Here is a 26,368-nt window from a genome sequence, read left to right as displayed (position 1 = left end):
CAAGCCTGGAATAGGCGTTCAGTAATTATTTGTTGAATGAATTAGTTTAGGTTTTTTTTTTTTCTTTTAAGATCTTATTTATTTGACAGAGAGAGACACAGCGAGAGAGGGAACACAAGCAGGGGGAGTGGGAGAGGGAGAAGCAGGCTTCCCGCGGAGCAGGGAGCCCGATGTGGGGCCCGATCCCAGGACCCTGGGATCACGACCTGAGCCGAAGGCAGACGCTTAACGACTGAGCCACCCAGGCGCCCCAATTAGTTTGTTTTTTTAATGTTGGTCACGACCCACTAAACAGAGCTCACAGCCCACGGGGGGCTTGTGTCCCACTCCTGGACAAGTACCTAGAAAGGGGCTATTCCTGAGAGGGCTCTTTCCAGAGGGGGATCCCGCTTTCCACCCCCTCCCCATTTCTGTTTTCCCCATTTCGGAGCCCCCAGGGACTCTACTCCTTTGGCCCCCAGGCCAGGCAGCCGGCCCTCCTTCAACCCCTCCCCCTACCCCCTCCCCACCACTCCCACCCCGCCCCACCTGCCAGAAATGGGCATAACAAAGCCAGAGCTGGGCCCCAGTGGGCAGCCCCTCCCCATCCTTGGTAGATGCTCAGTCTGGATCTGGGTTCTCTCACCACCAAGCCCGGCCTTCTGGCCTCCATTCTGCAAGGTGCTGAGGTGGGGGTGCTAGAAACACAGTTAAGCCAGAGCCTGGGGGTGGCCCTGGGGCTTCTGGAGGCTCTGAAGGTGGGGCAGTGCCTGGGTACCTGGGTCTGTGCCTGCTGCAGGGCAGGGCCTGCTGGTCGGTCAGAGCGTGGGCCTAGGGTGGGTGGGGGCCTGGCTTCCACAGTGGCACTGGGGGTTCACGATGGCCTCAGGGAGCAAGGGGCTGGGCCTCCATCAAAGTTCTTGACTGTGCTTTTTTATCCCATCCATTAGGATGGCTGCTGTTTAAAACAAAACCGAAAACAAACCCAGAAAATATATATAGGCAAGGATATATATCCTTGTGCCCTGTTGGTGAGAATATAAAATGGGGTAGCCACCATGGAAAATGGTACGGCAGTTCCTCAAAGAATTAAAATGAACTTATCACGTGATCTAGCAAAGTCCCTTCTGGGTATATATCCAAAAGGATTAGAAGCAGGGTCTTGAACAGATATTTGCACACCCATGTTCATAGCAGCATTGTTCACAATAATCAAAAGGTGGAAACAACCAAAATGTCCATGGACTGATGAATGGATAAGCAAAATGTGGTTTATACATACAGTGGAATATTATTTGCCCTTAAAAAAGAAGGAGATCCTGCCACCTGCCACCAACACGGATGAACCTTGAGGACGTTGTGCTAAGTGAAATAAATAAGCCAGTCACAAAAAGACAAATAGTGTATGATTTCACTTACATAAGGTCCCTAGAGTAGTCAAGTTCGAACAGACAGAAAGTACAATGGCAGTTGCCTGGGGTGGAGGGTGGGGAAAGGAACTGGGGAGTCGACGTTTGATGGGTAGAGTTTCAGTTTTGCAAGGTGATAAAGTTCTGGGGATTAGTTATACAACAGTGTGAATATACTTAACACTACTGAATTATACACTTAAAATTGTTAAGATGGTAAATTTTATGTTATATTTATTTTGCCATAATTTTTTTATTTTTTATTTTTTAAAGATTTTATATATTCATCTGAGACACAGAGATACAGAGAGAGAGAGAGCATGAGCAGGGAGAGAGGCAGAGGGAGAGGGAGAAGCAGGCTCCTCGCTGAGCCAGGAGCCCGATGTGGGGCTCGATCCCAGGACCCTGGGATCATGACCTGAGCCAAAGGCAGACGCTTAACCATCTGAGCCACCCAGGCGCCCCTCTCAATACTTTTTTTGTTTTTTTTACTTTTTTGTTGTTTTTGTTATGCACTACATTAATACACCGCATAACCTTCTAGAAGGGGTAGATGAGTATGACTGAGTTATTTTTCATCAATCAGGAAAATGCTTCCTTAATCGATATTCTCCAAACCCTTTGACACATAGTAACGATTAACTCCAGAGACCCGCCTATCTCTTTGCATCAAACTCCACTGATATGGATAATAGGCAACCCTTTTTTCCTTGCCCCCGTTACTGAACCTGTGGATGTACGCCGTGGCTGTGCTGGGGATGACCAAGCACACGGCCATGACGCCGATCCCGGGCAGGATCTCGAACCACATCGCAGCGCGGTTGCCAGAGCCAAGACCCTGCCTGCCCCGCCCAGTAAAGGTCTCAATATTTTTTGAACGAGAATACCTGCATTTTCATTTTGCACTGGGCCCCTCCAATTGTGTAGTTGGTTCTGACTCTCAGCCAATGTGAAGCTGGTGGTTCTTAGTAAAAAGAACACCTGGACAGACTTTGTCCCCAACTTTGTGCAAGAAGAGCTCAGCGTAGGGCCCTTGCATGGTGGGGGCAGAAAAGGGCATTGGGGCCACATGATGGCGGCTAGGAGCAGCGGGGTCACCTCCGGAGAGGGGAGAGGGCCACAGACGGCGGAGGTTGGGAAGGGGCTGGGGCCAGATGGTCCCAAGAAGGGGCCCTGCCCAAGTCAATATCTCAAGTCTCTCTTGGCGGAACCTACCCCAAGGAATGGAAACCAGCTATTGCCGGTAACGTTTCATCCAGGAGATGATGTTTACTGAGCACCTATAAGCCAGCGGTGCGAGGCCCGAAAACGCATCATCTGCGTGATCTTCCTGTTTTCATTCACCTCCTTGGTTTAAGGTGAGAACACTGAGGCCTGGAGCCCTGGAGAGACCCGGCGTGGAGTGACAGGGGCAGTAGTGGGTGGGAACTCAGCCAGTCAGGCTCCGCTTCGCGCTGGTTCCACTAGATGGCGCTGAATGGAAATGATGACGGCCCTTGGAGAAGCTTGTGGGGAGGTTTCAGGAGTCCTCGGATGCAAAGCTCCGACTTCACCTAGAAGCACCTGTCTCTCCAGAAGGCGGCCCTTTATTTTCCAGGGAGGCAGTAGTGTGAATGGTCAGGTTCTTGGCTTCAAATCCAGGCTCTGACACTTAGAAATTATACAAATTTTCACAACTTTTTAATTGATGAAATTAAAAACATAATTGAATATAAATTTTTTTTTTGGTAATACAGGTCTACTAATGAGAGGGAGGGAATTCTTTTTTGGGGGGAGGAGGAGGGGAGATAGATTTCACTTAATTGGGGTTCAAAGTGTGTTTTCTGTTGTCCAATCAATTGCAGATGGTCATAGGTATGAACCATTCTTAGTTTTCTTGAATTGTTTTTGTTTTGTTTTGTTTTTTTAAAGATTTTATTTATTTACTTGACAGAGAGAAACACAGCGAGAGAGGGAACACAAGCAGGGGGATTGGGAGAGGGAGAAGCAGGCTCTCCGCGGAGCAGGGAGCCCGATGCGGGGCTCGATCCCAGGGCTCTGGGATCATGACCTGAGCCGAAGGCAGACGCTTAACGACTGAGCCACCCAGGCGCCCCTAGTTTTCCTGAATTGTAAAAAACGTGGCAGGTTGGATTTGGCCAGTGGTGTGCTGTCTCCTGACCCGGAATATTAACTGTATTAACTCTGTTTCCTTGATATGCAGCTCTCCTTTTGCTGAGTTTTGTGCCTTTGTTGTTGTTCTTTAATATTTTTGTCTGAACTCCCTCTTTCATAAACTATTTATTCTCATGGAGCAATGGACTGAATGCTTACATCCACCCCCAAATTCATGTGCTGCAATTCTAACCCCCAATGTGATGCTGGTCAGAGGTGGGGCCTTTGGGAGGTGATTAGGTCACGAGGGTAGGGCCCTCATGAATGGGATTAGTGCCCATATAAAAAAAAGAGACCTCAGAGAACTCCCTAGCCTCCTCCACCATCGGGGGACATGGCAAGAAGATGATGTCTATGAACCAGGAAGAGGTTTTCTCAGCAGACACCAAACCTGCTAGGGCCTTGATCTTGGACTCCCCAGCCTGCAGAACTTTGAGAAAAAATTTGTGGTGTGTGGAAGGCAACCAGTCTCTGGTGATTTGTTATGGTGGCCTGAGCAGTCATGGCTTTAGCCAAAATGTGAGACTGCTCGCTAGGGAGACAGACCAACCACCCATTAATTCTGTTAGTTAACTTTCTGGCCAACTGTCTGCACGTGTATTTTCTCACACTCTCTCTTGCTTCTAATCTCAGGGGCATTCCAGGGTTTTGTTCAGAAAACGCACCTTTTTTGGAGTGTCTTTCTTTTGCTTGGTGGGGAGTATTTGTTCTCATTTTATGGGGGTTTCCCCATTCAACTGTTCTTATCTCATCTGGGAAGAATTCCTCACTGTTTTGTCTGTCGGGAGTGTCTCTTCTAGTTTTCCAACTATGTCACAGATTTGTAGCAGATGGTCATTTAGGCGGAAACCAAGCCTGGAAACTGATTTTTTCTAAGTAAAGACTATTTCTGTGATTTAAATATCTTAGCACTTAAAGAGAATAATGTCCTTGGAAAGAACTTAACCAATGTGTTCACATTTGCACAATTTCAACTTAGTAGATTATGCAATTATTATCCTTCAAAACATACAGATTGGGATTTGCCATAACCTGGGCTATGACATCACCATGTAATATCCTGTATCACTCTACCCACAGGGACTACCTGATGTGGGCAATGCATCTCGCCCTGTCTGCTGGATCTACCAGCACCAGTGACAATGCGATATAGAGAATCAATCCTCAGCAACTACGGAGGGCATGATTTAGAGACAGATGATTTTTTTTTTTTAAGATTTTATTTATTTAAGAGAGAGAGAGAGAAAAAAGAGAATGAGCAGGGGGAGAGGGAGAGACAGACTCCCCTCGGAGCAGGGAGCCTGACACAGGGCTGTAGGGGCCAGGGCCCAACACAGAGATCAATCCCAGGACCCTGAGATCTCAATCCCTGAGATCATAACCTGAGCTGAAGGCAGACGCTTAACAGACTGAGCCACCCAGGCACCCTTTAGAGACAGATGATCTTAAGACAAAACCTTTATCCTTTTAGAGCAATTTTTCTTTTGGATGCCTTTGGTATTTAGACTCTTGAATGGTTCATCTTCTATATTTTTCTATTTCTCCTGTCTTTTCAGTGAGATATTGGGGTGTGAAGAGAAGTACGTATGTTCAAACTGCCATTTCAAAATTGAAAAAATTTTGTTTCTTTAACTTTATTTTATTGAAGCTTTAAAAAACTTACAAAATGATACAAAAGTATTATTATTTATTATTATTATTTGTCTACTAAAATTCAGACAAAAAACATAGGCTGTAAAAAGAGAAAGTATCTTCTATCCCAACTTCCAAAGAGAAGGACTCCTAACAGTATTGTGCATATTTTTTCAGACTTTTTTAATGCTTCTTAAATTATATGTGATGCTTATACATACAAATTTTAATTAAGAAAAGTTTTTTTAAAAAGGAATCTCTAGGGTGCCTGGGTGGCTCAGTTGGTTAAGCGACTGCCTTTGGCTCAGGTCATGATCCCAGGGTCCTGGGATCGAGCCCTGCATCGGGCTCCCTGCTCTGCGGAAAGCCTGCTTTTCCCTCTCCCACTCCCCTGCTTGTGTTCCCTTTCTTGCTCTCTCTCTCTCTCTCTCTCTCTCTCTGTCAATTAAATAAATAAATAAAATCTTAAAAAAATATAAAAAATAAAATACTATTTCATTAAATTGATGAACCTTAATTTAGCCAACCAAACTTATGCTATCAAACATTTATATTCTTTCCAACTTTCTTTTACAATTTTTCATATTTCTATGTATTTCATGAGAATTTCATATTAATTAACTGCTCAAATCAAGCCAAGGGTCCCCAATCATGACAAGTTTAAATGCCTATACAAAAAATTACTGCACCCCAAAATCCCAAAAGGGTTATCTGAGACATAATCACGTACCAAATCAAAGGGCATGGTTCATCTTCCAAAAGGCACAATCTAATTACTATCAGCCTTAGAAGGTACACATTCTTTCTTTTTTTTTTTTTTTTTAAAGATTTTATTTATTTATTTGACAGAGAGACACAGCGAGAGCAGGAACACAAGCAGGGGGAATGGGAGAGGGAGAAGCAGGCTTCCTGCCGAGCAGGGAGCCCGATGTGGGACTTAATCCCAGGACCCTGGGACTGTGACCCGAGCCGAAGGCAGACGCTTAACGACTGAGCCACCCAGGCGCCCGGTACACATTATTTCTATACTAACATATAACAATGCTCTAGGGAAGTGACAAACAATCATGTTTTGAGGACAAATATTTTTTGCGTTTCTTTTCTTTCCATCATCTTTATCAGTGCAGATATTTGCATGAAAACAGGACCACTGGTCCTTGGGGATTCATAGTTCCTATTGCTTATTTTTCATCCATGTCGTCTTCTCAGTTACTGCAGGAAAGAGGATTGGGACATCGAAACACCAGATTAGGGTGTCAAGTAAATGTCAACCCCTAGAGTAGATGAATAACACTCATCCAGCCCCAGCTGATAGGCCAAGTTCTGTAGGCCTCGTACCTCCTCCATCACATTAGCTGTGGTGAGGCTCCCCAGTTCTTTCAACATGTCAATGTCATCACGTTCTATTTCAGCCATCCATTTGGGTGGAGAACTAGTAATAGGACTTTTAAAGGAAGCTGCGAATTCAGCGACATCTGGTAATTGTTCTGGCCAAAGATCTGGTGAGGCATGGTCAAGTTTTTCAAAACTTAGCAAAGATGCTTCCAGATCTGTCCCGTCTGTGGGAGACACCATTTTCCAACCCATGTCCTCCAACTTTTTATTATTAGAAAAAATACTGCATTAAATGCTCTTGTACACATATCTTTGTGAGAGAGTTTCTATAGAATAAATTCCTAAAATTTGAATTTTTAGGTCAAAGAGCATATAATAAAATATATTTCATGTTAAAATTTTAATGAATACTGCCAATTTTTTCCTTTTTTTTGTTTAAAGATTTTATTTATTTATTCATAAGAGACAGAGAGACAGGCAGAGGGAGAAGCAGGCTCCCCGCTGAGCAGGGAGCCTGATGCGGGACTCGATCCCAGGACCCTGGGATCATGACCTGAGCCGAAGGCAGACGCTTAGTGACTGAGCCACCCAGGCACCCTGAACACTGCCAAATTGCCAGCCTTCCAAAAGCTGTAGTTCTACCAATAGTGGATGCAAGTGCTTTTTCTCCATATCCTTTCTAACATTAGTTGTAACTATATTTTAAATGATTGTCAAGTTGGTCAGCAAAAACCGCATCATTGAGGGGCGCCTGGGTGGCTCAGTCAGTTAAGTGTCTGCCTTTGGCTCAGGTCATGATCCCAGGGTCCTGGGATCAAGCCCCATATTGGCTTCCTGCTCAGTGGGGAGCCTGCTTCTCCCTCTCCCTCTGTCCCTCTACTGGCTCATTCTATCTCTCAAATAAATAAATAAAATGTTAAAAAAACCCCACCTCATTAAAAATTTCAGTATCATTAATTTTTAGTGATGTGGGCATCTTTCCACATTTTCATTTACCATTTCCGTTTACTTTTTGTTATACGATTTGTGGTTCCATCTCTTCCTCCAAATTAAAAGTTTTTTCTTATTGATTTGTGCAAACTCTTTGTATATTGTGGATATTAACTAATGCTTTGTCATATATGATGCACACGTTTTCAATTTATCACTTAACTTGGTTGATTTTCTCTTTGGCCTCTTATAGGTTATGTTTTTACAGCTTGTGAGGATGGGTCTTTCTAAGCACAACTGAGATGCCAAACTGGAAAAAGGTTAAAATATTTTAACTACTTTAAAAGTAAAAATGCTAAGCAGTCTGGTTTTTATCTTGATGGCAATAGAAAGCCCTTGAAGATTTTTTAAACTGGATTTACAAGATTAGATTAGGACCAAGGATCTCTGTTTCCTGTCTTTTCCTCCTGGGGCTACCTGGCTCCCAGTTAATTCTTCACATTGGTCACAACTCTTTTTTTTTTTTTTTTTTGCTCTTCCCTGTGGGTTGGTCTCTTGGCACTGGCTGTCACCAAGCCTTCTGGTATTTGGGCTGCTGGTGATGCTCTTTGGAAAGCCATGTATGCCGCACAAACTAAGGATATGGTAAAACATACACCTTCCTAGGTGCTAGCCACCAGAAATTTAAAATCTTTTCCGCCCCTGAGAGATGGAGATAATTACTCCCATTTCTCTGGGGAGAAACTGTAATTGAGAGGCTGGGATGTGCGGATACCCAAACAGCTAGAATGGATCAGAGCAGCGATGCAAAATTGTTTCTCCTCTTACATGCTGCTTCTAAGCGCACTTTTGTGGCTGACAAACATCCGGAATACATGCTCTTTATTTTGAATTATTTCAACAATTTGAGCAACTATTATGTGCTATACCAAGTGCCTTTTTTTTTTTTTAAGATTCTATTTATTCATTTGACAGAGAGAGAGCGAGAGCACGCACAAGCAGGGGGAGCGGCAGGCAGAGGGAGAGGGAGAAGCGGGCTCCCCGTGGAGCACGGAGCCCGATGCGGGGCTCGATCCCAGGATCCTGGGATCATGACCCTATCCGAAGACAGTAGCCTAACCAACTGAGCCACCCAGGCACCCCGCCTTTTTTTTTTTTTTTTAATAATCTTCCTAACAACCCTTCAATGTAAGTGCTGTTATCCCCAATTTATAGACAAGAAAACTGAGGCTCAGATAAGGGAAGCGACCTGCCTAAAGCCACATAGCTAGTGGATTTTGGAGCGAGGACTCAATCCATGTCTGACTCCAGATTTAAATTTCTCACGAGGCTGAGCTGCCTCTTCCTAACAGAGAGTTTACAAAATACAGTTTGAGAAACTGGATCTGCCCCATGCTCAGGGGACACTTCACAGATGAGGTGACCTTTGAGTACTGATTTTACATTTACTGGTTATTACCAGCTGGGCACAAGATATCACCTAAGGACACCAAACCCTGCGAGGTCGGCGCTACCGGCAGTCCCAACCTTACAGACACGGAAGCTGAGCAGCAGAGGGGACCAAGGGCGGTCCAGACCCGGGCCCGATTCACCACATGGCTCTGCCTCCCACTGTCAGGCTCAACCTCGAGCCTCGACCTTTCTCGACCTCATTTCTGGGCCCCGAAGGCTGCGAGCCTCCCGGGGATGAACGGCCGGCTCTCCCTAGGAGCTCCGCCCGCTGCTCGATGAGCGGGGGGCTTAGAGACAAACCCGGAAAATGTGACCCCGGAAGCAGTCGCGGCGCCACCGGCCGCGTCTTCGGTTGCCAGAGCACCGCCCCGGAAGTACAGCTCGGCGCGCGGCGGGTCGGTCCGCGGGGCTGCGGGTGGCGTCCTCCTGCAGGCGCCGGAGTGGGGGCTGGAGGCGGGGCCGGGGCGCGGCGCGGGGCCGCGTGCTCCGCGCTGCTCGGCGCAGCTTGGCGCTCTGCGCGCACAGGTGAGGCCCCCGCCGCCGAGGCCGCCTCCCCCGACGAGGGTGTGGCCTGTCCTGGGTGGGCGAGTGCGCATGCGCGAGCGAGTGTGAGCGGCCGCGACCGTGTGGTTCAGGTGCTGCTGGCCGGGCCCGCGTCCTCCAGGAAGCCTGCGCTGACCACTGTGCCCCTGCTTTTCCTTCGAGTTCCTGTGACTTTCCCTGTGCTGCCCGCTCGTTGTAATTGCATTCTGATTGATATTGGTTATCCCAGAATTTCATCGTTCCTGGGCTTTTTCCATTCATTTGCAGTCTGTATTGTTTCTAATGGCATCTTTTGCAGGGTGCGGTGTACCTGTGGCGACAGCTCCGGTTAGGAGACAGATTCGTGTCCCCCGCCCTGCTTGCGCTTCTCTGCGGGATTGGACCTGGGCATCTTTCCTGTTTGTCAGCCAAAGGGGGTGGGAGGCGGAGGTAGCCGAGCACCCCATAGAGTAGCCGGGACGTTACAGGGGACTCGTTCTAGAATTAAAAGTATCTTACTGTTGTAAGCAGGTTAGGGTTTGCAGAGAGGTTCTTTGTTCACGAAAACATGTAATGAGCACATCTCAGTGCCGGGTTATGGCAATTACAAAGAGATTGGTCTTGCTCTGCGCCCATGGAATTACAAGCACGGCTAAATAGTTGCTGTAGAGCATGGCACTGACTCCCAGCGGGGTGCGGAGATAGATGGTGGGGATCAGCTGTGCGGAAGTCCTCCTTGACACTATTATTTATTTATTTTTCTTTAAAGATGGTACTGTTTCCATTTCAAGGAAGACTAGCTGGAAAGGAACCAAAATGCCCTAGAATCCTGACCTAGCTGGGACTTTGTTTGGAAGTGATAGTGACCAAAGTGTTTGGGGGCAGTGGGGATGGGGACAGAGGGGGCTCTCATTTTCTATGACTGGACCCAGACAAGTGCGTTCACCCTATGAATGTAACTTCTTCCCTCTGCTTGCTGTTTCTCCTGAAAGGTTGTCCTGGCTTTTGTCAGGGAGTAGTCATAACTCCGGGAAGTGAAAAACCTTTTGGCAAAGTTCTGTCCTCCTGAGGTTGTGGGTATGGATATTCCGGAGATGCTCCCTCACTCAGTGGAGATCCGCTAAACTCCAGATCTCCTAACTCAGTCCCCCAGAAAAACCGTGGAAGTCTGGGGGTGTTTGTTTACCGCTTTCTCTCGCCTGCAGCTCTGACAGCCTCTGTAGGGCTGGGCCATGCCTGATTCACTGCTTGGCACAAACAGCGCTTCTTTGCTTGTATGTGGAGGGAATCCACCTCTTTATTTTCGTTAATTCATCAAATATTGGTGAGCACCTGCCATTATTAGATGCTATTCTGGATGCTGGGGGTTCAGTAGGCAATAATGCAGAACAACATTTCTGCTCTCCTGACGTGAGATATGTGTGTCAAAGATAGGTAATCACCAGGGAACCAAATACATGAACTAGATCAGTTCTTTCTCAGACTTGAGCAAGGGTAAGAATCTCACCTGAGAGCTTGTTAAGATACAGATTCCTGGGCCCCGCTCCCAAAGAGTCTGAAAGTGTGCGTCTGTGTAGGGGTTGGGGGAAGCGCAAGAGTCTGTATTTTTTTTTTTTTTTAAGATTTTATTTATTTAGTTGAGAGAGACAGAGACAGGGAGAGAGCAGGAGCAGGGAGGAGAGGGAGAAGCAGGCTCCTCGCTGAGCTGGAAGCCCAGTGTGGGACTTGATCCCAGGACCCTGGGATCATGACTCGAGCAGAAGACAGGCGCTTAACAGACTGAGCCACCCAGGCACCCAAGAATTTGTATTTCTAACGAGCTCCAGGTGATGCTGGTGCTGTGGGTTGATGGGCCATGCTTTGATTTGGCGCTGGACTAACAGTCGTGTGCAGCCTGGGTGCCTCGGAGAAGTAAAGTGTGATGAGTGGGGAGCAGTGAGCTTGGCATTGGGAAAGCCACTCTGAAGAGTTGACCTTTGAGAAGGGGCCAGATGTGGGGGAGAGCAAAGCCTTAAGACAGGGTGCAGCTTGGTGGGTGTGGGGAGGTGAAAGGCGGCCCGGAGCTGAAGAGGGCTGATGGGTGGGGAGGGTGCTGGAGACAAAGCCCTAAAGATGATGGGGAGCCCACCCATCATCTGGGTGCCACATGTGGGGTCCACACTGTAGGTAATGGGCAGACTGATGGTTTTATTCTGGGGGCAATGGAAGCTCCTGGAGGCTTATGAGCAGGGTGACATGATTTGCTTTGTGCGTGTGAGAGGATCAGTCTGCTTCTAGGCAGAGAATGGGTGCCGTGGGGTGAGGATGGCACTAAGGAAACCAGCGGAGCCTGCTGTGGTCGTCCAGGATTGTGGGGACGCCGGGGAGAAAGACAGATCTGGAATCTTCTGGAGTAGACCTGGCACAATCCGCTGCTGGATGAATTAATAGTCACTTCCCCCTCAGAACCACAGTTGAGCTTTGTTGGATTGTTAAGGCACCTTGCTGCCGGGGCTTCCAGCTTGTTAAATGACTGTCTTGTCTCCCTGGATCAAGACTGTCCAGGAACACCTCGTCCCAGGTGGCTTCACGTCTCCTGTCGCCGAGTGGGTGGGTGAGAAGCTAGGCTGTCGAAGCGCAAACACCGAGGGCCGTCCCCATGGAAACCTGTCCTCAGTCTTATGAAGGTCCTGCCCACCGGCCCCGGGAGGGGGATGCACATCACGTTCTGAACCTAGCCAGCTGCCTGCTTTGAGAATGCCTTTCCCCGGCTGACGGACTTCAGGTGGTGACAGCCCACCGGGATTCGAGCAGGGTCAACATGACGGCACACAACTAACTCTGTTTCTCTGGGTTAGGTTTTATGATGCTCAGTTTTGGTTTTTTAACTTTTTTTTTTTTCAAATTTGTATTTATTCTAGTTTGTTAACATACAGTCTAATATTGGGTGCAGGAGTAGAATTCAGTGGCTCATCAGTTCCATACAACACCCGGTGCTCATCACCAGTGCCCCCCTTCATCCCCATCACCCATCTAGCCTGTCCCCCACCCACCTCCGGCAACCCTCAGGGTGTCGCCATCGTTAAGAGTCTCTTATGGTTTGTTTCCCTCTCTCTTTTCTCCCCCCTCCTATATGTTCACCTGGTTTGTTATTGTTGTTGTTCGCTTGTTTTGTTTCTTAAATTCCACATATGAGTGAAATCATATAGTATTTGTCCTCTGACTGATTTTGCTCAGCATAACACCCTCCAGTTCCATCCACATTGTTGCAAATGGCAAGCTTTCATTCTTTTTGATGGCTGAGTAATATTCCACTGCATAATATCCCACTTTTTTTTTTAAAGATTATTTATTTATTTATTTATTTGACAGAGAGAGAGAGAGAGAGAGAGAGAGAGAGATCACAAGCAGGGGGAGGGGCAGGCAGAGGGAGAAGCAGGCTCCCCGCTGAGCGGAGAGCCTGACATGGGGCTTGATCCCAGGACAGGACCCTGGGATCTTGATCTGAGCTGAAAGCAGATGCTTAACCGACTGAGCCACCCAGGCGCCCCATATCCCACATCTTCTTTATTCCTTCGTATAATGCTTAGTTTTGAAAGTAGTTGACTGAGGGCACCTGGGTGGCTCAGTCGGTTAAGCATCTGCCTACGACTCAGGTCATGATCTCGGGGTCCTGGGATGGAGCCCCCGCATCGGGCTCCCTGCTCAGCGGGGCGTCTTCTTCTCCCTCTCCCTCTGTGCCCCCCCTCTCAAATTAATAAATAAAATCTTAAAAAAAAAAGATTTTTTTTTTAAAGCAGTAACCTACCAAGTTCATTACATGGTACTGCTAACCTCACTTTTTCCCCCCCACTGTTTTAGGAGGAAGTAACAGGAGAACAATCTGACATCAGGTATTTCTTTATTGATTTCTCTAAGGGAAAGGGCTTAGTATTTCTTAGGGTTGGGAAGGAGTCAGTCCTGGCTTCTGTGCTGTGGGGATGGGCTAGCTGGTTCCTTTGTCTGTTCTGCAGACCATTTCTGAGCCCCCTCACTGTGCCTGGCTCTGGATGGGTGCTGGGGGGATAGAGACCGATCAGCCCACCCCCTGCCCTGCGGGGTAAACGGACAGTTGACAGAGTGTGGAAGGGAGGCAGTGTGGGTGCCCACTTTGCCTGTTATTGAGCCCCACTTTATCCATGTGTAAATGGGGAGAATACCTGCCTACCAGCAGCATGTGAGCCAAAGGGATGTATGTAGTAGAGAAGAATATGCACAGACTGCCCCGCCCTGTGCCTGACGGATCCTAGTGCTTCATATAAGTGGTAGCTGTTGTTTCGGGTAACAGTAGAAATATGGAATTACTTCCTCCTCGAGGGCGGGGCTGGACTACAGCACGGGGCCAGGAGCCGGGCAGGCCCATTGTAAGTAGGGGCTGAAGTGGAGGAGTGTGCAGGGCTGAATCGGGGAGAGCTGCAGGGCACCTCGGGGAAAGCTGATGTGCTTGTTTCAAGTCCACTGTGGTGCACCATGACCACACCTGCCTGACCTTGCAGTAATCTCAGCCCTACTGCGAAGGCCCTGTGGCTCTCATTCCCATCTTTTTCCATGGGGGAAATGGAGGCCCCAAGAAAACTCGCGAGTCCCCATGGACGTGAGCAGGGGAAATGAACGAGTCTCCAAGCTTCAGGTGCAGAGTAACTGCTGTCCCTCCTTTGGCTCTGCTGAGGCTGCCTTGTTATTGGTTCTCAGTGCTGGTTATCATGCTGGTCTGGTGCTTTTCTGGAAAGAGGTCCTTCGTCTCTTTAAAGGAGAAGTGGCCTTAGTTCATTTCTTTTTCTTCTTCTTTTTAATCATAAATAGCTGTTTTGTCCTTTTGCTCATCACTTTACTGTGCTGTCTCCCACATATATATTTAAAATTCTTTATGGATGTAAATTTCTTCTTTTTCTTCTCATGCCTAGGATGGTTCTATCTTGTGTTAGTTTCCTAGAGCTGTAATATAAAAAGTGCCATGAAGTGGGTGGCTCAGTGAGGCCAGAAGTCTGAAATCAAGGTGTTGGAGGAGCCATGCTCTCTCCGAAGAATCTAGGGAGGAGTCCTTGTCTCCTCTAGCTTGTGGTGGACCCAGACTTTTCTTGGCTTGTGGCTGCATAGCTCTCATCTCTGCCTTCATGTTCACGTGGCCACCTTCCCTGTGTGTCTATGTGTCCCTGCGTCTAGATTTCCTCCTCCTTCTTTTTTTTTTAAGTAATCTGTATGCCCAGTGTAGGACTTGAACTCATGACCCTGAGATCAAGAGTCACCTGCTCTACCAACTGAGCCAGCCAGGCGCCCCTCAACATATCTTTTTTGGGGATACGATTCAACCCATAACATTTACAGGGAAGTGACTCTTGAAAGCAGAGAGTCAGATTCAAAGGACTGACCCTTGGGGCTGTGTGTGTTCCCTCACTTTTGCAAGGAGTAGGCATTGTTTGCCTCCTGTGTCCAGTGGGCTCAGTACTGGGGATAATGGTGCCGGCCAAATGGACTGTGAGCGTTCTTGCAAGTGCTCACACCTAAACCTAGAAAGAGTTGGTGGGATGAGAAGGAAGCAGGTGATGAAGAGAGTCCTCACCTTGCACACTTACAGAAGGAAAGTAGACAAAGAATGAATACGCAAGGTAGGAAGTTCTGTGTGCCGGCAAAGATGGCAGGGGAGGTATTCAGAAGGTTCATTGGAGGGAAAAGGCGATGAGAATGGCTTCCTGGGGGAGGTGGCCTTTGAATTGCACCTTTGTGATTGGCGGAGCTGGATGAGAAGCAGCGGGGAGAGCACCACAGCTGTGCATGTGTGCAGAACAGCAAGGAGGTGGGGTGTTTGGCTGAAGCAGGGGGCGTGTGAAGTGAAGGAGTGACAGGGAGGCCCCAAAAGTCCAACGGGAGTCAAAAAGTAATAGAATTCAGGGCGCCTGGGTGGCTCAGTTGGTTAAGCGAGTGCCTTCGGCTCAGGTCATGATCCTGGAGTCCCGGGATCGAGTCCCGCATCGGGCTCCCTGCTCAGCAGTGAGTCTGCTTCTCCCTCTGACCCTCCCCTCTCTCATGCTCTCTCTATCTCATTCTCTCTCTCAAATAAATAAAATCCTTAAAAAAAAGGCAATAGAATTCAGAAGTATTTATCACAATAAGAAAAGAACTCAAGGCATCTCGTGCCACGCTCTTGTTCGGCAGAATACGCGGTTTTGCTGTGTTCCCAAACTGTCTCTCGGTCCTGCGTTGTGTACATTTTGCCTGTGTGTTAATTTTGTTTTAGGTACGAACCCGAAGCAGGAGTCCCTGAAGCTGAAGCGAAATTGGCTGTGCCTGTTGGCTCCAGAAGTACCTATGGTGGGTCCAGCCTGAGAGGTTGGTTTTCTTAGCGCCCATGGCCCCAGATGGCAGAAGTGGGGGTGGGGGGGCAGCAAGAAAACCTCACCTCGGAGGCTCCATGTCGTGCTCTATAAAGTGAGGATGAGAGTATCTGCCCTTCTCTGCCTTATTGGGTTCAGGGATCATACCCGGGAAGCATTTTCTGACTGTTAAAGCACGGCCCCATTAGTGCCCTTGCTGGGTCACCCCGGGTGGCTCAGCGTCTATGCCAGGTGGCCGTGCACTGAGATGTGGGATTTCAGCCGGGGAGGGCTTGTGGGGGATGATGGTGGTGGTGTGGACATTGCCTGGGGGGTGGTTCTCCCCCCAAATACCCGAGCCTGCAGTTGGACTCTAGGGGGCAGAGTTGGAGCAGGATTGGGCAGGGCTGCCGGGCTGTGGGGGCTGAAGTCAGGTAGAGAACCGGTAAACTCGCTGGGGCTCCGCGTTGGGTTTGGACACTGGCTGGGGTTAGCTCGGTGAGGGCGTTATGGGGTGACAGCGCGTGGGGATTCCATTCCTGTGATGCTTCTTCCAGCATTTCTGTGAGGCAGCTGCTGACTTTCCACGTTAACAGCCTCATATTGTTACAGGACAACATCTCGTTCTGCAGAGAGCGATTCTGTGTATTCCTTACCTTGGTCGACCCTGTGGGCATGGTCATCATCCTGATGAAGGCCAGGTTCAGAGGGAGGCAGTGGACTGTGTGAAAAGAGGTAGCACTTCAGAGTAGGGTCACCCTGGCTCAAATCAGGGCTCCATGACTCCCTTCAGTCTGATTCTTTTTTTTTTTTTTTTTTAAGATTTTATTTATTTATTTGACAGGGAGAGACACAGCCAGAGAGGGAACACAAGCAGGGGGAATGGGAGAGGGAGAAGCAGGCTTCCCGCTGAGCAGGGAGCCCGATGCGGGGCTCGATCCCAGGACCCTAGGATCATGACCTGAGCCGAAGGCAGACGCTTAATGACTGAGCCACCCAGGCACCCCGAGTCTGATTCTTACAGGGGCTCTTAACCTTTGAGCCTCAGCTTCCAAATCCATAAAGGGGGGGTGATTGCAACAGTAATACCAAATATTTTTTGAGTGCTTTCTACGTGCCAGACACTGTTCTCACTGTTCACTCATTTAATCCTCATTGTAACCAGGTGAGATGGGAGGATACTGTTGTTACAAATAAGGAAACAGAAGTTCAGAGAGGTTAAGTAACTTGTCCAGAGTCACACAGCTCATGAGTTTTGGAACTGGGCCTCAAACTCAAGTCCCGCCTCTGCGACACTGCCATTGCTGGGCAGGGTGAGGAGGCAGTGGGCTGATTTTGTGTGAAAGCTCCATGGGAGTGCCTTCTCTCTCCCTCTCCCGAGGCAAGGCAAACCTGGGTCCCCATCTTTTAACTTTCTCTAAGTCACACAGTGGTGCTGACAGGCCCCAGGCCATAGTCAGTCAGTCTGAATGGAGCATCTACCACATGCCGGGCGCAGTGCTAGGCCCTGGGCCCAAAGCAGCGAAGAAGAAAGCCAGCTCCCTGCCTCTGGGAGCGGCAGGGGTTGCAGGAGTACCGAACGGCTGTGTACCGGGTCTGGAGTCAGGGAGGCTTTGTGGAGGAAGTAACGTTCCCTAATGCTGGCAGATGAGTGGGCAGCCGCTTTGCCAGGCCTTGAGGGAGGGGGAGTGCCACAGGCACAGACACCCACCCAGCATGTGCCAAGGCCCTGAGGCGGAGTGTGGGCAGAGAAGTCCAGTGTGGCGAGAACACAGCAGGTGAAGGAGAAGCAGGTGAGGGCCAGGGGTCTGTGTATCTTAAGTGCACTGGGGAGCCACGGAGGCTAGTAAACGGGAGTGATGTGGTCAGATAAACACTTAAAGGTCACCTGCACTTACAGAGAGTGACTTGGAGCAGGGCAGAGGAGGAAGCAGGGAGGTGGCGGCACTGGACGGGAATGAGGCTGCTCATGTTGGGATAGGCTCCCACCCATCCTTCGGGAGCCAGCTCCAGGGCCCTCTGCTGAGGGCGGTCTTCCCCAGCTACCGTGCGTAGGCCACCTCCGGCCTCGGCTCTCACAGTCCAGGTGCTGCCTCTGCCTCGTGGCTCCTGTCACAATGGCGATGCACATCGGGTGGTGACTGTTTGATCGCTGCCTTCCCCCCAGTAGGCCAGGATTTCTTAGTCTTGGCACAGTTGACATTTTGGCCTGGGTGACTTGCTGTGGGGGGGGGGGCGTCCCGTATGCTGTAGGGTGCTGGGCAGCATCGTGGCCTCTACTCTAGATGCTGGAGGCCTCCCCACCCCCAGCTGTGACAACAGATGACATGGCCAGGTATCTCAGCCAGATGGCTGAGAACCACGGCCCAGGCAGGTGGATCTTGGGATACGCAAGGGGAAGTGTCCTGCTGTTGACATTTCCAAGCTCTAACAAGTTGACCTCTTCCAGGATTATGGCAGGAAAAGTGAAATGGGTCACTGATATCGAGAAGTCAGTGCTGATAAATAACTTTGAAAAGAGAGGATGGATCCAAGTGACGGAAAATGAAGATTGGAACTTCTACTGGTAAGTGGAAAAAGCAGGATTTGATTGTTTTTCCCGAAGCCTGCTTGTCAGTCTTGGGAAAGCTGGTAGCCCAGGTGCAGGCTGCGTTCGAGAGGGGCGCCTCCCACTGCACATCTTCCACCCCAAGGCTCCTCAGGAGCACACGACGAGAGGGCCCTTTGTTTGTCCACGTTGTGGAGCGTTCCCACACGCCCATTTATCAGCCTGGCATCGGAAGTCCCGGGACGTTTCCGCACAAGCTGGCACGGCTCAGACAGCCAGGGTTTGGGTGAGAAGCCAGAGCCCCTCCGGCTGGCGTTCTTAGTCAGTGCCTTTGCCCAGCGCCGGGGAAGGGGGCTATGGAGCGGGGATCTGTGCCTCCCTTCGCCTCCTCGGGTGCCAGCGGGACTGGTTAACAACAGCTGAAAAGTGAGTGACGCGAGGAATGAGGAGGCAGGGCTCGGCACTGAGTCCCTGGTGGTGCTTCACCCAACTGGAAACACGGGGGGTTGTCCTAGACTCCTGCGCCACCCTGCCTCCCCCCTCCTCATGGGGTGAGGTCCTGTGTCCTCCTTTGTCCAGGCCTGGGCTGCGCCCTGCCTCGGGGCGGCCTCTACCCTCTGGCAGTGTTATATGCCAAAACACAGCCTCCCATGGTTGCCTCTGCCATCCCCAACCCTCTTCAGTTCCTATGCCCGGAACATTGGGTGAATCTTTGAGGGAGGGAGAGCTGGTGGGTCTCTGGAGGCTTTTTTTTTTTTTTTTCCTTTTAAGATTTTATTTTTTTGTCAGAGAGAGAGCACAAGCAGGGGGAGCGGCAGGCAGAGGGAGAAGCAGGCTCCCGCTGAGCAAGGAGCCCAGTGTGGAACTCGATTCCAGGACCCCGAGATCATGACCTGAGCTGAAGGCAGACGCTTAACTGACTGAGCCACCCAGGCGTGCCTGGAGGCTTTTTTACCCTATGCATCCGCCCTCCCTGAGATCCGCTCCCTGCTGCTGCCTTGAGAGATGTTACTCGGCCTCTTTCCAGCCACTTCCTTCTCTCTCACGCCCCAGTGCAGCGGTTGGCACTTTTTCCCCAGTTGACCTTCTAAGACATTCTTGCTTCTGCAACTTTGTGAGGCCTGTGCTTTCTGCCCCCTCAGCCCAGGCTTGAGAGGTGCAGTGCATCTGGCGGTTAGATGTGCAGACCCCGGAGCCAGGTCATGTCTGGCTTCCCAGCCTGGCTCTCCCACTGCTGTCTGTGTGGCCATTAGCAAAGGACTTGACCTTTCTCTGCAAATACGGTTGTTTGAAGTTTGAATGGGCCAGTAAAGCACAGAGCATGGCATGTGACGGGTGCTCCGTAAGCATGTGCCGGCGCTGTCTGCAGGCCCCAGCGCACGAGCTGCCTGCGCCGGAGGCCGCCGTATCTCTCCTGACGCCCAGCCTGCTTTCTCAGCTGTCATGCAGTGAATGCTACGTGCCATGATTTGTGATTTCCCCGCCTCTGCCCTCATTATGTGTGACTGCGAGCCTCATGACAGTGAGGACCTTGTCTGGCTTACTCCAGCATCCCAGAGCCTGGCGTTGGCCCCGATGCAGAGTAGACTGGCACCCAGCTTCCATCTCCAGCAGTGATTAGAGGGATGACCCTTTCTTTGCTCCTGTAGCAGTTTAAGGTACCCGTGCTTTAAACCAAAACCTAATTTCTCTTGAGGAGCATGTAATGCTGGCAGAAAGAAATGCAGCACCCGTGTGTGGTTTGGCATCACATTTATATTCTTCTCTAAGGTAGAATAAAATAATACAGCCAGAGCGCTGCTTCCCTAGGAGCTCTGAAAGAAAGGCTGAATAAGAGTGTTTTATCAGGGCGCCCGGGTGGCTCAGTCGGTGAAGCGTCTGCCTTCGGCTCAGATCATGATCTTGGGGTCCTGGGATCGAGCCCGGGGTTGGGCTCCCCGCTCAGCAGGGAGTCTGCTTGTCCCTCTGCCCTTCCCCCTCTCGTGCTCGCTCAGGTGCGCTCTCTCTCTCTCAAATAAATAAAATCTTGAAATGTCATTTAAAAAAAGAGTGTTTTTTACTTACTGCTTTGTGTCCCACGGCTCTGTGCCATGGGCTTAGCCAGCCCTCAGTCCTTTTGGCTTCTCTGGTTAATCAATGCTTGGGAGGGTGCAGAGCGCCTCCCTTCTTCATGCCACATGAAGCATTTTGGAGCTAGTCTTAACGAGAGAGAGAGAGAGAGAGAGTAAAGAGTGGAACTGTATAACTTTGGATATTTGATCTTTTCAGAGCTCCTGTTTTAAGCACTAAGCGTCCCATCAAGTCTTAACAATTGGTTCGGGTAAAAATACTGGCAACAACTAAATATTAAATGGTTATAGGGAAAGGTACCCATGTTAACTGGGTGGATTATGGTATAGCCATTAAAACAACTGTGACAGTTCTAAAGCAATTTGGAAAATTGTATAAGAATAAATATAAAGAAAAACATATTATGAAACTGTATTTGTGTTCTGCTCTCAGCTTGCCTATGGGCAGGAAGTAGGAGCAATGTGAAACACGAAAGCCATTGCTATCTTAGTGTGGGTGTATTAGCTATCTGATGGCCAAACTGATGCCATGTAACAGACACCACAAAACCCTGGGCTCGAAACAACCATTTTCTTTTTCTTTTCTTTCTTTCTTTTTTTTAAAGACTTATTTATTTGAGAGAGAGAGAGCATGAGCCAGGGGAGGGGCAGAGGGAGAGGGAGAAGCAGGCTCCCCGCTGAGCCGGGAGCCCGATGTGGGGCTCGATCCCAGGACCTTGGGATCACGACCCGAACCAAAGGCAGACACTTAACCAACTGAGCCACCCAGGCACCCCTCGAAACAACTATTTTTATAGCACATGCGTTTTTAGGTTTGGCTCAGTGGTACTTTTAGATCAGCAGGACTTAGCTGATCCTGCCTGGGCTCACCCGTGCATCTGCTGTCACCTAGGGGGGTCAGCAGGGGCTTGTCTGCTCTTGGGTGCCCTTGGCTAGGACCACAGCAGCTTCTCTCCACAAAGCTCTCCCCATCCCTCTGGCCAGCGAGCTTGGGCTCGCCCTCCTGCAGTGGCGAGGGTCCAGGAGGGAGGGCAGAAGCTCTGCAGGCCTTTCAGGGCGAGTCTCCAAGTGGCACACCATCGCTTCTGCCACATTTTTGACCAAAGCGAAGCCAAAGTGAGACGTGTCTGGGCCCAGACCTTAAAAAACTAGCAGCTTCCCTTTCTTTTATGGGAACCCTCTGTGAGAGCCCCAGGCCGCCATGTGAGAAGCCTGACTACTGGGACTTTCTTGCTGGAGGAGCCGTGTATAGGGGTTGTGTGTGGCAGCTGCAGCCAGGCCTGGCCTTCCAGCCATGCCCACCAAGGTGCCAGACATGAACGAAGCCTTCTTGGACCCTCCAGATTGGATCATACACTGAATACTCCCAAGTGGCCTCAGTCAGTGTCACATGGAGCAGAAGCATGCTCCCCTGAGCCCCGGCCCCAGTCTTGATCCACAAAACCATGGGATGTGATTCAGTGGTTGTTGTCTGAAGTTGCTAACATGGGGCAATTTGCTTTGCAGTACTCGATACCCAGAATATATCTCATCACATGACCTGATGATGGTAGGGAACCAGCTCATTATTTTATTTTATTTTATTTTTTATTTTTTTTTAAGATTTTATTTATTTATTTGAGAGAGAAAATGAGAGACAGAGAGAGAGAGCGCATGAGAGGGGGGAGGGTCAGAGGGAGAAGCAGACTCCCCGCCGAGCGGGGAGCCCGATGCGGGACTCGATCCCGGGCCTCCAGGATCATGACCTGAGCCAAAGGCAGTCGCTTAACCGACTGAGCCACCCAGGCGCCCCCAGCTCATTATTTTAAAACCTGATAAATGGAAAAAATCAAGCATTTCATTAGTCTTTCCTGTATGAACTATGTTTTGGGTATCCAAATTGTGGATGAAGGGAAACTTCTCCTTGTAGAGATACTCCTGCTAATACATGAAGGAGCAATGAAAACGTAGAAATACACCCATTTTGCCTCCATTAATTACATAGGAGTCTAGGCCTGCCCAGTACGAGAGCCACTGACCACAGGGCTGATGAGCACTTAAATGTGGCTGGTCCAAATGTAGATGTGGCCCAAAATCGACCTGTAGCTCCTAGGCCTCGTGGTCTGACTCCTGATTTACTGGCAGCGTGTGGAGGGAGGGTGGGTAGGGTGGGGGCGCCAGCGTAGCCGTGCTAAGTAAGGAACATGTGAGGACCCCTGGAGGACCTGGAGGATGGGTGACCCAGGGTCTTCAACAAATAAATAACATAGAAACAAAAGGAGGGAAAATACAGATTGAAAGAGCCATGGGAGAGAGAACAGCGCATCAGAAGGTCTGGCCTTTATTTGCACAAGCTGTAAAAAATATTTATCAGGGGCGCCTGGGTGGCTCAGTCATTAAGCGTCTGCCTTCGGCTCAGGTCTTGATCTCGGGGTCCTGGGATCGAGCCCCGCGTCAGGTTCTCTGCTCAGTGGGGAGCCTGCTTATCCCTCTCCCACTCCCCCTGCTTGTGTTCCCTCTCTTGCTACGTGTCTCTCTGTCAAATAAATAAAATCTTAAAAAAAAAACATTGTCAGACAACTTGGGAAATGTGAGTATGGATTAATTTTTGATGATACTCAGAAATGACTATTTTTTTTAGAAAAAAAATTTTTAAGATTTTATTTATTTATTTGAAAGACGGAGAATGAGAGAGAGCACATGAGGAGGGGGTGGGTCAGAGGGAGAAGCAGACCCCCCGCTGAGCAGGGAGCCCGATGCGGGACTCGATCCCGGGACTCCAGGATCATGACCTGAGCCGAAGGCAGTCGCTTAACCAACTGAGCCACCCAGGCGCCCCGGAAATGACTACTTTTTTTTTAGTTGTGATAACAATATAAAGTAGGATATTGTATAACACAAAAAAGAGTCCTTAGCGATTAGAGATTCTGATAGGAATGTTTTGGGTGGGCCGTTGTATCTGGAAATCGCTCCCAAATAAGCCGGTGCTGTGGGGTGTGGGTGGGCTATGATCAAAGCAGCCGCCAACGCCAGTAATGGGGCTCTTGTGCACTTTTCTCTCTGCTTTTGTGTGTGGTCGAGCTCTTTCATAATAAAACATTTTAAAACTCCCATTATTCCAGTGACCATAGAATCAAAAGGAACCCTTTGGGTCCTCGAGGCCCTCCGGGGAGGGTGGCGTGGGTCAGGGCCAGGAGCGAGAAGCCATAGACAGCCCGCCTCGCCTGTGGCCGTGGCTCCCTAGTGAGGACCAGTGCTGTTCTTCCACTCCCTCCCTGCCTCTCTGTGGGCTAGGAGGGCGGGGCTGGGGGTGGCCGGGAGACTGGCTTTCTGAGAGGATTAGAAGGAACCCCTTAAGCTTTCACCCCTCCTCATTTCACTTGAGTGCTAGCCCATCGGAGGTCTCTGCAAGAACATGAAGTACTGACCCAGGGCCCTCAAATCACCCTGTGATTTCGATTTAAAGCGGTCCCTGTCCTTGACTTTGGGTGAAGATATTGTGTAAATGATTTTCCCGATTTCAGAGTCTGGAGGAGGTTCTTTCATTGGCTTGTTATCCACAATCAATGGTACCCTTAATCGGTAAGCATTTATGGAGCATATACTCTGTGTTGGGGAGTGAAACCATCCATCCACTGTAGAGCCTCAGAACTGTCCAGAGACCAGAACCCAGCTGGTCACTAGACACCGCCCTGGGCCGCACTCGGCCAGGCAGCTCCTGGCCTGGGTGCTGGGGGTTGGGGGAAATGGGTAAGCCCCTGCGGTCACCAGCTTTTGAGAGAACTGCCACCACGTGGACCTGCTCTGAGCTTTTGCTCTGCATGCCCCTTCTGTGCTTCCCTTTTAGGATGAGTGTGCAAACCATCCGAAACGTTTTTAGTGTTGAAACTGGCTATCGGCTCTCAGACGATCAAATAGTCAACCATTTTCCAAACCACTACGAACTGACCCGGAAGGACCTGATGGTGAAGAATATTAAAAGATACAGGAAGGAGCTGGAGAAGGAAGGGAGTCCTCTAGCAGAAAAAGACGAAAATGGGAAATACCTCTATCTGGGTTTGTGTCTTTCCTTTTTTTTTTTTAAGATTTTATTTATTTATTTGAGAGAGAGAATGAGAGAGAGAGAGCACGAGAGGGAAGAGGATCAGAGGGAGAAGCAGACTCCCAGCTGAGCAGGGAGCCCGATGCGGGACTCAATCCCGGGACTCCAGGATCATGACCCGAGCCGAAGGCAGTCGCTTAACCGACTGAGCCACCCAGGCGCCCTGGGTTTGTGTCTTTCTCGCTGGCCCCATGTTTCAAACACATCCCTGAGTTCACTAGTGACGCCAGGTACTGAGATGGTGCCATGCTTGTGCCGGCTGGGCTGGGCACCTCTTTTTCATTCCACGTGTCTCCAGAATGGCAGGGCGGGGGCTCACGTTTGGATCTGAGTTTCTGGGAGCGCTGTGGGAACACAGTGCATGTGAGGAAGAGCACGTCCTCAGTACTCAGAGCTCAGTGCTCGTCCGGAACTGCAAGCTGCATTTTGTCATGCAGGCTCATCACTGCATCTGGCGGTTCCCAGGGAGAAGTGTGTCCCTGATCCGGTCTGGTGGTAGAAGCTGGACTGTCGGATAGTTTCAGAATCCCTCTACATACCCGGGAAAATTAGATAACCAATCTCTCGGGGCCGCAGTTTCCTCATCTGATAAATGGAGATAATAACAGGACCTAGCCCACGGGGTGCCGTGGGGATTAAAGGTTTGCGAAGTGCTCAGCACACAGGTGATAAGGTTATCGTACAAGAATTGAATGGCAGAGGGGCTTGTCCTTTCGATACTGGCTTGGGGAGGGGGGTGGCGTGAAGCAGCCTCAGAAAAAGCAGTGGCCATGTTTTCCTGCCCATGGCCACGTTGGCCTGGCTCACCCACTGCTGTCCTCTCTGTTTCCCCTTTCAGACTTTGTTCCGGTCACCTACATGCTGCCCGCTGACTACAACCTGTTCGTGGAGGAGTTCAGGAAGAGCCCCTCCAGCACCTGGATCATGAAACCTTGTGGCAAAGCCCAGGGGAAGGGCATCTTTCTGATCAACAAGCTCTCACAGATCAAAAAGTGGTCCCGGGACAGCAAGACTTCTTCGTGAGTGCATGGCCCGCCCATCCCGGGGGCTTCCGAGTTAGGAGTTCCAGGCCACCTGTCAGTCTTGGCTGGGGGCTGGGGACCCTTGCTTGCTTTTGTAGTGTATGGCATTTGCCACGTGGCACCACGGCAGGGTTCTGTGTCTGCAGTCGTGTGATTGATTGTAGGATCCCACCTGAGGCAAGTTGCAAAGAAAAGTGGTGTGTGAACCAGCATACGGTCCCAGGAGCGGGGACCCCTGTGGGCCGCTCTTTGTTCTGGAAGTTTCTGTGAGACCCGCTCAGTGCTGGTATTTCTGAGGCAGTGAAGCATCTGCTTAGGATCTGGGCCCAGGGTATGTAGGTTTGAATCCCTGTCTACACTTACTGTCTGAGTACCTTTCGTTTCGGTAGACTTTTAACATGCTTCATCCAGGTAAATGGGGGATGCCAATAGCACCACCCTCACGGGGGCAAGATGGGGATGGAACAGGTGAATCCATGCGAGGCACATGGGAGTGTGTGGCACGGGTGGCGCTAGGCGGTGTCACGTCAGCTCTCTGCCGGGGCTTAAGGTCTCCTTGGAACTCAGGATACCAGGCCAGGGGGTTTTGTCTGGGGCTCACCCTGCCTCGGAGGGTCCTGAACCACTCAGAGATGCTGGACTGTGAGTCTCTCCTGGAGGGCTGGTGGCTCACTGTCAGGGTTCCTAGGAGTGACAAGGGTCACCTTTTCCTCATGCAGAGCACTTAAGTCTGAGTGCACACTGCTGACCCCCACGTGGGTCAGGCCCAGGGAGCACGTCCCTTATGGGTTCCCAGAGACTACTGGCACTGTCCTCCGGGACAGGGGCACAGCTTGGGGGCTTCTCCATGGACCCACCTGACCCCCATTTTCTCCCTGACACACCGGCCTCTCACTTAATGAGAGG

At 49.9% G+C, this 26,368-nt stretch overlaps 1 protein-coding gene and 2 pseudogenes across 4 annotated transcripts in view; 1 reads left to right on the top strand and 2 right to left on the bottom strand.

Moving 5' to 3' along the window:
* Nucleotides 1-1,924: 1,924 nt before the first annotated feature.
* Nucleotides 1,925-2,199, bottom strand: LOC114218540 (NADH dehydrogenase [ubiquinone] 1 alpha subcomplex subunit 1 pseudogene; annotated as a pseudogene).
* A 4,223-nt stretch (nucleotides 2,200-6,422) lies between these two features.
* Nucleotides 6,423-6,761, bottom strand: LOC148163823 (protein lin-52 homolog pseudogene; annotated as a pseudogene).
* A 2,544-nt stretch (nucleotides 6,762-9,305) lies between these two features.
* TTLL1 (TTL family tubulin polyglutamylase complex subunit L1) overlaps nucleotides 9,306-26,368 on the top strand; it is a 31,937-nt gene continuing 14,874 nt past the window's right edge. Inside the window, exons 1-6 of one of the 4 annotated variants that reach the window (XM_028115517.2) lie at nucleotides 9,307-9,416; nucleotides 13,254-13,285; nucleotides 15,667-15,740; nucleotides 18,192-18,308; nucleotides 24,186-24,394; nucleotides 25,279-25,459. In XM_028115517.2, the coding sequence (XP_027971318.1) occupies nucleotides 18,196-18,308; nucleotides 24,186-24,394; nucleotides 25,279-25,459 (503 nt within the window). In that variant the 5' untranslated portion in view covers nucleotides 9,307-9,416; nucleotides 13,254-13,285; nucleotides 15,667-15,740; nucleotides 18,192-18,195. Of the gene's footprint in view, nucleotides 9,417-13,253; nucleotides 13,286-15,666; nucleotides 15,759-18,191; nucleotides 18,309-23,862; nucleotides 23,921-24,185; nucleotides 24,395-25,278; nucleotides 25,460-26,368 lie in introns of those variants that run through there. The other 3 variants (XM_028115520.2, XM_028115516.2, XM_028115522.2) reach the window with 3 other exon arrangements.

Source organism: Eumetopias jubatus, unplaced genomic scaffold, assembly GCF_037043125.1.
Source record: "Eumetopias jubatus isolate StellerSeaLion01/CBP00866 unplaced genomic scaffold, mEumJub1_p1.0 scaffold_8, whole genome shotgun sequence".
Lineage (NCBI taxonomy): Eukaryota > Metazoa > Chordata > Mammalia > Carnivora > Otariidae > Eumetopias > Eumetopias jubatus.
This window is presented reverse-complemented; position numbering and strand designations above follow the sequence as displayed.